Raw genomic sequence first — 10,657 nt, 5'->3', positions numbered from 1 at the left:
ATCTCTACCTACCTACCTATCAACCAGTAACGTTAGCGCTAGTGAAACAGTGAAGCCAAAGGGTCAGACATCGCTTGAAGATGCATTTGCTCGAGGCACTGCTTATGACAAGAAAAGCAAGCGGCGGAGCGACATTACGATCTATGCAAGGACATGGTCCCGCTACAGACAGTCGAGAAAGACGGGCTCAGAGCAATGATTAGAACACTGGATTCAAGGTATGTCTTACCGGGGCGACAATACTTCAGCCAAACTGCTATCCCAACATTATAGGAACAAACGAGCACAGCCTATAGTAAGCAAAGCCTTTATACATGATGACATTAAAATGTGTATATATTCTACGTACTCCTGACAGTAGAGTAAGCCACTATACACAGTCAAGGAAAAAAACCAATACCGTGATACCTCCAGAATCTTAAAAATTACCGTGATACACATTTCTGGTCGCCCAGCACTACCTTTTAGTGTGAAGTCTAAATCTGTCTGATTGTTCTTGTCCCTCCAGAGCGCTCCATAAGGTGGCGTGTATTGGAAAGAGAGCGCTGGGCTTCGCCATCGCCATAAGGATGGCCGCACTCAACAGCCTGGACCTCAAAGATGCTGATGGAATGGTACAGTACAAACACATTGCCACTCTGGTAGCTCACTTCAGCTAATGGGTCAGGGTAACAGTGATGGATGGAGGGCACATGATTTGAGACTCTGGCACAGCTTCTTTTTAAATGGTAAATGAACTTTGACCCCCTCGATAAACAAATCGATTTTACATATCCAGCATGTCTTCTCAATATCGCATGACATCGTAGGCTAGTTCTGTCTTTTTTATTTATTGCTGAGCTGTTAGCTAGCTACAGTGAGCTAGCTCAGTGGTGCTAGGTGAGCTAGCAGTATAGCGTATAGACGGCGTTTTGTAAGGCAGTTTGCACGTTACGTCACCGGTGGAACTTCTGTTTGCAGACCGCCCTCCTCCATGCAGCAAAGCACAACCACCACCTGATGGTGGCGGACCTGATCCTTTTGGGGGCCAACGTCAACGAGACGAACACCTCGGGGAAGACCTGCCTCCACCTCAGTGCTGAGAGAGGCTACATCCGAGTCCTGGAGGTTAGAGCTGTTCTCTCTTTGTTCGTCTCCAATGATTAGACTGAGTCGGGGGTGGGGTCTCTGCTGTTAGTCGGGTAGTAGTTCAGACACCTCATCGTTGTGTTCCAGGATTTGAAGCGGAGAGCAGAATGTTAATGGCCTCTTCAGTCACAATACTGCGCCGACGAGTTCAATTGTTAATGTAACGTTGGCTCTACAGTTCATCTTGTAGTCCCCTTCTGTCTGATATTTGAGAACAATTAGTCCAAACATCTACTGTTCTCTCCTTTCCTTATCAGTTCACACGCATTACTCGCATATAGGGTTGCACGGTGTATCGATACTAAAAAGGTACCGCGGTACCTGTACCTTAAAAACGATACGATTTTCCATATTTTTAGTATCGATACTTTATTAAAATAGCGCGTGATCAGAGCGCACTCGCTGCTCCGCTCCCTGTCATGCTGCCTGCAGGCATTGACTGCGAGGGGGCGGGGCTGCCCAGCGCTCACACAGCGAGTGATTGCTGGGGAGACATGGCAGGAGCTTTTGCCGACCGTCCTCAGCTTGTTGAAAAACAAGATGCCAGAAGTATCATCTGGAAGTGCTTTGGCTATATTGCAGACAGTGAAGGAAAGCCCACTGACATACAGAGACCCGTCTGCAAAAAGTGTTTCAAAGCCACACAGACAGGGAGGCAACACGTCTAACATGGCAAAGCACCTTAACGACAGACACACCCAACTATTCAAAGAGTTCAAAGAACGACAGGTAAGCAAATGTGACTATAAACATGAACACCCCCAAGCTCACCCATAGACAGCTAACAGGAGTAGCCGTAGCCTAGTTTGAGGACAAGCCTATATGATGATGAGGTCACAATGCTCACACAAGTGTACTAAATGAAACACAATTGATGCAGAATGGCTCCATGCTGGTGGAGCCTGAGGGTGGATCTTGAGCTAATTATTTTTAGTCAAGGAAAAATAATTATTCCATGAATTAAGATAAAATATGAAGTGAAAATATTAAACTCACTATGCAAGTAAATGAAGCATTGTTTATCCACCCACTCCCACAGACAGTCAGACAGATGCCAGCAGAGTCAGCAGCAATCATGGCACCATGTAGTTTTCATTAATATCTTGCTGTAGGCTAATACTAATACTAATATTAATGCCATTTGTTAAGTGTTCAAAAAGCTGGGCAGGAACAAGCTGGTAAAAAAGGGAACCATACAGATGTTTTATTTATTACTATTATAGATAAATATACCAGTATCGTATTTGTGGTATTGTATCGTAAGTATCGGGTATTGTGATACTTATGGCAGGTATCGTATCAAAGTCATAATTTTGGTATCGTGACAACCCTACTCGCATATCAGACCAGACTTACTTTTAATGACCGCATTTGTCAGAATTCGTTGGTTGCTACACATTGTGGCTTCCATTGAGCCAGACCAACAGGTTATTCATGTGTGTGGGCTCTCATCCATGTTGGTGATTATTAACGATTAAACTGCTCAGATGAAAAGCAGTTACGAATACCAACGTAGCCGGTTTAGTAAGACACACTAACTGTGGACAAGGTGTCATTAACGTTGTGAAGCTGAGCATCTTGGGTAACCTTGGGTCATTGTGCTTCACAGTGTTTCTCCACACAGTTACGTTCTGTTTGAGGTGTTCACTTTTAAAGCACTGTTAAAATGTTAACTGCGGATGTTGACAAGACAAATGTGTTGTGTTTCCTTGTTGTTTCTTACGGGGGTACGGGCCATGAAGCATTGTGGTGTTAAGAGGTTCTCACCTTCTTGGACCATGTGTATTCAAGAACCTGCCGTGTTCTGTGCCGTCTCCCTCTTTGTAGACTAGAGCTACAGGGGCTTAATAAGCATCTATTTAGATAATCGATTAATCATTTCAGACAAACATTTTCTGATTCCAGCTTTTCAAGTATGAGCATTTCCTCATTTTGCTGAATATCTTTTGGATTTTGGTCAAAACAAGCGTTTTGAAGACGTGACTTCGGGGCCTGGAAACCATTGACATTTACATTTTATATACTAAACAAATAATTAATTAAGTTGTCTGCCTACAGCCTTTGTTTACCTTGAATTCAACATGTTTCCAAAGCATGGGTGTAACTTAATGAAATTGCGTGCAACCTCTACAAACCACAAAAACATTGTTGCTCTTGTTTACATCAAAGCAGCCTTCTAGTTCCTGTGATTATGAAACATTCCAGTGGAGCTACATTGAGCTGTTGAATGTCTGACTTTACAGAGAGTTGTTTGGCTTCTCCCAATAAATCATGAGATATACTATTTATTTATATTACTATTTTGGTATAAATATAAGCTTATTAATATTACTGTAAATAAAACTAACTCGTGCTTTAGATCCGTCTTAGCTTGCGTGAAAAATCATCATGTAGACCAAGTTGCAGAATCTAAATTAGCAGGACCATCGGAGCAGCAGGTTGGCGACGGCCTCAGAAAGGCTGAAGAACAAAAAACACAAGTCTTCTGTTTCAAAGTCAAAGAATACGGGTATTAAAGTCTTTTCCCACCGCGAAGCCTCTGACTGTTGTTTGTTCGTATGCACCGAACAGCAGCTCAGAGAACACAGACTTCTTTGAGTCTAGGGCTGTGCAAAAATATCAATATAGCTTACTATCGAACGATGGTGTACCAATATGTCCACGACTAAATGTAAAATCCTGTTTTTAACAGTTTGAAAATGTCCTTCAAACGCTAAGCGAAGCTCAGGCCAGTGTGCTGTCACATGAACATCACAACATGGCGTCTCACAAGCAAGCGTTCATACGCTGTAGAGCGCCGCCTCCTGCCGACACAGGAGGGACGTAGCTGTGTAGTGCCCAGCATTTACAAACGGGTCAAAACGCCGCAAGTGCATTTTAGTAAAAAGGTGTCCAGTGACACAATGAGAATACAATATGCACTTTCTTTGTGCGTCTCAGTTCAGTGTGTTCTCTGCTGAGTGACTATGTGCAACACAAATACCTTTTGAAGTAGTTTTGGTGCAACTCCGTCCGCTGAGTTATCGATATGTGATGTACGTATTATACTATCCAGGTGGAACAGCAAGTTGTATTTTCAGCAATGTCGTATCGTGACACTGGTGTTAGAAATCAATGTGAAAAACAACAAAAACATAATTCAACGATCAGTCAAGACTTGCCAATCAGATTTGACTCTGTAAATGTTAAGTAGACCCCGACAGCACACTGTGTTCCAGCTGCCTCTTACTGAGTTCACCTTTGGACGGCTGTGTTGTAACGTTGCACATCTGTTTCTGTGGAGGAGCGTCTCTGTACTCTAATACCAACACCAGGTGTTATTGAGAGAAATGTTTTTAAAGTAAATGAGAGAAAATCATTTTGGAACATTTGTTAATACTTGTGTGTGAGAACTTCTATCGTTAACCTGTGTGTGTGTGTGTGTGTGTGTGTGTGTGTGTGTGTGTGTGTGTGTGTGTGTGTGTGTGTGTGTGTGTGTGTGTGTGTGTGTGTGTGTGTGTGTGTTTTCTCTTTTAGGTTCTGAAAAACAAGATGATGGAGGGTGTGTATATTGACGTTGAAGCCACTGATAACTCTGGTAAGTATTACAACCTTTCAAATCCTTGAGGTACTAAGGAACATTGGTGATTACATTTATAAAAGTGACTTGAACAAGTAGAGAAAGGAGGATAAGTGGTCACACGTTGAGATACATAAGATGGTAATTAATAATAAAAATGAAAACACATTTAAAATATTACAATAGAAAAAAGGCTGAAATACAAGTTATAGACAAAATATGTGCAATAACGCCAAGCTATAAAAATGTGTTTCAAAATGAGATTTGAAAATATTAACAAGTCAGCTGTTCTAACAAAATATGTTAAGGTGTTCCAACGTTTAGAGGCCATATTAGCAAAAGCTCGGTCCTCTTTAGATCCGAGTTTGGTTTAAGGTATACTACGCAGAAGAGAGGGCTGTCATCTGCATAGAAAATCACCAAATCATTCCTACTAAAGATAATTACAGTACGATCACTTTATTGTCACAAACTGACAATAAAGCATGTTTGCCATAATCAGTATTAGTAGCAAAATGATCACGACATTAAGTTAACAGTATCAGACATCCAGCATCTGTGTGCAGTGAAAGAATTGAAACTCTGCACTGACAGACTACCTCTAGAATATGTCTAGATTGTTTACAGTGTAGGTGTGGTTAGACGTGAAAGGGTTAGTTCAGTATGAGGTACTTCTCCATAGTCATTTTACCTCATAGAAGAAGGGAGCTGCTGGTCTCCTGCTGCTTCCATCGGTTAGTTAGTTTGTGTTGTTGTGCGACTTTTGTGTTTCAAAGGGTTTGTTCAGATTCACCAGTCACACAATAACACAAACAAACCGATGGAGTCAGTGGTAGACCTGCAACTTCCATCTTCTGAGGTAAAATTGCAGCTTTTTTCAATGCAGTCTGGTGGTTTTTGAAGAGAGCGTGGCTAAAAGCTTCAGTTCCCCATCAGAAAGGGCTGAAAATATCCCGAATATAGCGATATTGGTTCTTTTTTTTTTAGGTGTCTAAAATACAACCACAGCAGGACATTGCTTTGCTCCAGGGAAGTCTAATCTTTCAAATGTTTGTGTGTGTTCTCAGGAATTTGTGTCCTCCAGTGTGCTTCTTTGGCTCTGAAAGCCACCGTACGTAAGCTGGAAAGCAGTAAATTCCCAAATCAGACCAGACTCTACACGCTCCGCCAAGAGCAGATAATGGAGACCCTGGAGTGTCTGCTGCAGATGGGCAGCTACCTTCATACCATGGTATGACACTCTGTAACAGATAGGATTTCATTTTGTCATTTTACGTGCAAAAAAAAAGCCCCAAATCACAACTGTCACATTATTTATTATTACTTTAATGAAATGGGAACCAAGTGCTATTCAAGAGAGATGATCGTCCAACATAGGAGCTACGTTCAAAAATGCCATTTGGAGAAAATGATAGTGAACGTTTTAGGAAAGCTACTCGCTTTTTACAGAAGTTTACTAAGCAGCCACGAACGTCCTGTGTTTATGACTCTTCAGCAGCAGCTCAGAAGCTCTGTTTTCTGACTGCTCGCCAATAACGGTTGTAGCCGGGAGGCAGTTGAAGTGATTAAACAGTGCTGAAGACGGATAGTACAGTCGTGTTTGTTGTTCAGCTTTTTGGCGGGGCAGCACATGCTGAGCATGAACTAATAATGAGTCAATGTCAATTCAAAACTTGGTAAACAAAAAATGTACCTAGTGTCTATTTGCAAACCGATGAGCCTGGCACCTCCCTGTTCCCTTATGGAGTATGCTATTGTTGACTACTGAAGCGTACCGGTATGCTTTTAAAGTGTCTTACAGAGGAATTCAGATAATGAAGAAGGTGAATAGACTCAAAGGCCCGAGCCGTGTTACTTGGCTTGATTGGTTTATTGTTAGATGAGCTTGCTGTCATCGCGAAGCTTGCAGCATGGCCTTAGGGACTGAAATATCTCCTCCACTGGAACACTTGATTCAAGAGTGAGACGTCTTGATAACAATAGGACGCCATGAGATCATAACTAGTTTCACGATCCCGTGAAAATATACCTGTGAAATGTGATGACTGAATTCCTGTCCTCCTCACCTACAGTTTACTTTGATCTTTATGATAATATTTGCTGAAGTGCAGTTTACAAAGGACAGCTTAAACTGAAGGTTGAGCCCCGTTTGACAGCATAGAGCTGCGTCTGCAAGCGTTGAACGCCGGTTCAAACAACCGAATTCCCCAAAAGATTGGGATTAACTAGTTTCCATTGCACTTACCAGCTTAATTAAGATCTCCAATATGTTATAGACCCTTTTACAGCTAACGCCATGATTAGCTCACGGTGTAGCTGGAGGCAAAACAAAGAAACGACTGTTGCCAATCCCGATTCATCTTGTTGTGTTACTGGGAGCCAGAATCGATATTGCTAACATTTAGAGATGATAAAACTGATTCTAGCCGGCTACAATATCAGCGAAACGTTTCAGAGATGGAGAGAAAATGTTGCTAATAGTTTAGCTTAGTCTTATACTAACCTACTCAGCCGTCGCGGCTGCTGCATCGCAGTGACGCTAAACTAGGCTAAACTGTTAAGAGATGAAGAGCTGGCTCGCTGTTTGGCTCACCCTCTGCAACCAATGCAGCACTAAAGGCATGGCGAAACCAGCAAGCTAACCAGTGGACGGCTGGCTACTTAGCTAGCTTGCTAATTACGCCAATTGCCACTTCTGGTGATAGCAATGTGCTTTCCTACACTCTGACAAGAGTGTGTGGATGAAGCAAGATATTTTAGTCATTTAACGGCTGGCTAGTTAGCTAGCTAGCTCGCTAATTCCACCATGCTTGGACAAGTTAGCTGGCTAACTAGCCAGCTCTGGGGATGGACAAGCTAGCACTAGCCAGCCGCCCCCTACCGAGCTCAGAACAGAAAATGTGTATTCCCCTGGCAGCTTTCACTCACAACTATAACATCTTTCCCAATTCATTGTAACAAATTGGGAGTTTTAGCAATCTAGATTTAGGTTTGGGAGAGAGTTGTTCATGTTTACTAAATATTTTAGAGTGTCATAGGAAAAACATTTTGAAAACAGCCGTTGTTACCTTTAAATTAAAAGAAACCTCGACTCGCTCTTCCGATGATATTTACACCGATATAGGTTTTTTTTCTAGAGTAATATGTATTGCCACTCATATTTTTGAGACACTCATATTTTTGACAGACTTTTGATGACTAACTCATTTTTCCTCTCTTCTTTATGGGAGACAGTGTATGCAACCTAGATCTGGTTGACCCCCCCCCCAGCACTTCGGCCCGGCAGGGCTTCTTGGAGACCCGACAGTAATGTTCTGAGTTGGTTCAGGCTTGAATTCGAATGGAGAGAGACCATAGTTATTATAGTCTCCTTTTCTCTCTGAGCTCGTGTTCTGACCTGTTTATGTAAAGCATCTGAGGTTTTGTGTTTGGTATAAATACCTGACTTGCAATCAGCTATTTATTTGAAACCTGCACAGAAACCTTAGATGCCCATTAGATGGTTTCTGTGAAACTTCCATTGTTTGTTACATTTGAGTAATAAGTTGTCCTCAGTAAGTATGTCCGTGGAGATCAAGATGTTAAAATCCTATGAGAATATATTTAGCTACGCTATGGGTTTTTTTGTGCCAGTCTTTAGGGTCCAGTAGGGTTTTTTTAAAAGCCTGTTCCCAAAATACAAAACAAATCCAGTGGGAAGGGAAAGTGACCTAAAACGTAGTTTCAGGTTATATTGTAATATTACAACAGTAGTGCTACAGTTTTAAGTTCACCACTGTTTAAAGTATATTCCAAAATTGTCATTCCAAGTATGTATGAAGAACCGGTTGATTGATATGTGGTAATGATTGTAAGACATTTCCCTTCCTGCTGGGGTTCAACTTGATTTGCAGCCATGAAATATACATGTCAGATATTTTATAGGACTTTAGTACAAGATGACATTGAGTATTTTAGTGAGTATTTTACGGTGTTGGGGAGTGAATACAGTTTCATTTGACACAGTGTTTAGCCTGTGATGTGCAGGGAGCTTTGGTTTCTCTCTTAGCACATTCTCAAGCTTTTGTTTTATACAACAAGAAGATCTGTGTTGAAATTAATTGGAATTAATAGATATTAGAGAGGGAATTATGACCTGATTAGTTTGTTTATTTTTAACACACTGGTATAAAATCAGTCCTCTGTATCAGCTGATGCACAGGTTCTGATATCGGTATTGGGAAGTAAAAAAATATTATGGGAACATCTCTAGTATTTCTAGATCTGATGTGTGTGTATGTGTGTATATATATATATATATATATATATGTATATATACTTTATTTACTCGTGAACGAGACACAATTGTGTTTCTTTACTATATTCATAATGTTGGGGATTATATAATCTGAAAATGCAATTGATCACTTAAATGCTTGTTTTGTGTAGTAAGGATATCATAGTTTAGTTTAGCTAAAGGTTAGGTTTTATAGTTATTTTAATGTAAACAGACCGGTTTAGGATTCTGCTTCCTGTTTGTATTTTCAAAGCTGAAAAATGTGTTATTCAACTTTAAAGACGTCACTATTTTGTGTCTCGTTATAAATCGTGTGATGTTTTGATGATTGTTAAAGCTCGAGCAGAGCAGCTCTGCACACAGAGCAATGTCGTAGTTTAAACCACAGTATGTGTTTCTAAATACAAATAGAGCGTTGCAGGGATGATGTATTTTCATCATCACTGGTTCCCTCCACAAACAGCCAATGAGATTCTTCCATTAGATTTTGAATTATTACAGATTTGTTTTTGGTGGTGGGTATTGGTTGTCATCACAAATCTGTATCAATGTGTGTATTTTTTCAACTTAAAGAGCTCAATAAACTTCTGGGTTTTAGTAAACATTCTCTTTCAGCTTATTTATTGCTTCAAAAACACATTGAATAACTCCCAGGAACATTTTTAGATAACATGTCGTGTCGAGTTTAACATGAACAAACTGCTCCAATCGCATCAAAAAAACAACTTTTACCAACACAACACACAAGATATGCTGTCTCATTAAAGCTGTCAAGCTAATTTCATCTTTTTTCAAATTAGCTCTCTAGCTAACTCTGGCACATTTACACTAAGGCTGAAACTGAAGTTTTGATTAATCTGCACTCTCCCTTGTGAATAAGTAAATAATTAATTTTAAAAAAAATTCAGGGCGTGCGCTTTAAATGTCACACTGTTCAGACTAAATATCAGCAGTGGAGCAGCACATTCCTCCGGCTGTCGGCATCTTTCATGTGTCTGAACAGGTTATTAATGGATAATTATACGTTGCAGGGCCGGCGGGGGGAGGGTGCTTGGCTCCAGCAGGTGGTTTTGTAAACACTGTAGTTTGATGGGAAACTGTATCTTGGAAAGAGTTGCAATATGATTAAACAAAACAAGATCATTTGCCAAGTGCTGAGTGAAACTAATAACACGCTGATCGTTTCTCGACTTCTTCCAGCTTTTGAACTTCAAGTAACCACAACAAACAAAATGAGAGACTAAATAGTCATTCAGTTAGGAACCTGAATTCCACCACCAGAAACCAAACAATTGCGCAAACAGACCGGATTCAGAAAAATTAATCAAATTGTGAGTTTGCGTGCGTTGAGTTATTTGACGTTGCAAGTTTGCGTGCGTTGAGTTATTTGACGTTGCGAGTTTGCGTGCGTTGAGTTATTTGTCGTTGGGAGTTTGCGTGCGTTGAGTTATTTGTCGTTGGGAGTTTGCGTGCGTTGAGTTATTTGTCGTTGCGAGTTTGCGTGCGTTGAGTTATTTGTCGTTGGGAGTTTGCGTGCGTTGAGTTATTTGACGTTGGGAGTTTGCGCGCGTTGAGTTATTTGTTGTTGGGAGTGAGAATGTGTTGCTCGAAGACAACGAAAAAGAAAAGAGGACAGGAGGAGCAGGAAGAACGTCTTGTTCCCCTGAGGGGGAAAGTAGTTACCGGCTCATTGG

The 10,657-nt window shown here is 40.9% G+C and overlaps 1 protein-coding gene across 2 annotated transcripts; it reads left to right on the top strand.

Moving 5' to 3' along the window:
* Window positions 1–351: 351 nt before the first annotated feature.
* LOC116377390 (NF-kappa-B inhibitor zeta-like) lies at window positions 352–8,955 on the top strand. Of its 2 annotated transcripts, none has more exons than XM_031839028.1 (5): window positions 352–614; window positions 961–1,107; window positions 4,645–4,705; window positions 5,755–5,918; window positions 7,922–8,955. In XM_031839028.1, the coding sequence occupies exons 1-5, from the start codon at window positions 570–572 to the stop codon at window positions 7,943–7,945; spliced, it is 441 nt and encodes a 146-aa protein (XP_031694888.1). In that variant the 5' UTR covers window positions 352–569; the 3' UTR covers window positions 7,946–8,955. The 2 variants fall into 2 exon arrangements, with proteins under 2 accessions (XP_031694888.1, XP_031694889.1); XM_031839029.1 differs by having other exon boundaries at window positions 7,918–8,955.
* The last annotated feature ends 1,702 nt before the right edge of the window (window positions 8,956–10,657 follow it).

The sequence above is a fragment of the Anarrhichthys ocellatus genome, unplaced genomic scaffold (assembly GCF_004355925.1).
Source record: "Anarrhichthys ocellatus isolate YVR2014 unplaced genomic scaffold, GSC_Weel_1.0 scaffold1196, whole genome shotgun sequence".
NCBI classification, from domain to species: Eukaryota; Metazoa; Chordata; class Actinopteri; order Perciformes; family Anarhichadidae; genus Anarrhichthys; species Anarrhichthys ocellatus.
This window is presented reverse-complemented; position numbering and strand designations above follow the sequence as displayed.

Excerpts from the sequence above, each read along its gene's own strand:
- LOC116377390 (XM_031839028.1), top strand. The coding sequence starts at position 570 with ATGGCCGCACTCAACAGCCTGGACCTCAAAGATGCTGATGGAATG. Across the intron at positions 615-960 it reads TCAAAGATGCTGATGGAATG|ACCGCCCTCCTCCATGCAGC; the intron begins GTACAGTACAAA and ends TTCTGTTTGCAG. Across the intron at positions 1,108-4,644 it reads GCTACATCCGAGTCCTGGAG|GTTCTGAAAAACAAGATGAT; the intron begins GTTAGAGCTGTT and ends TTTCTCTTTTAG.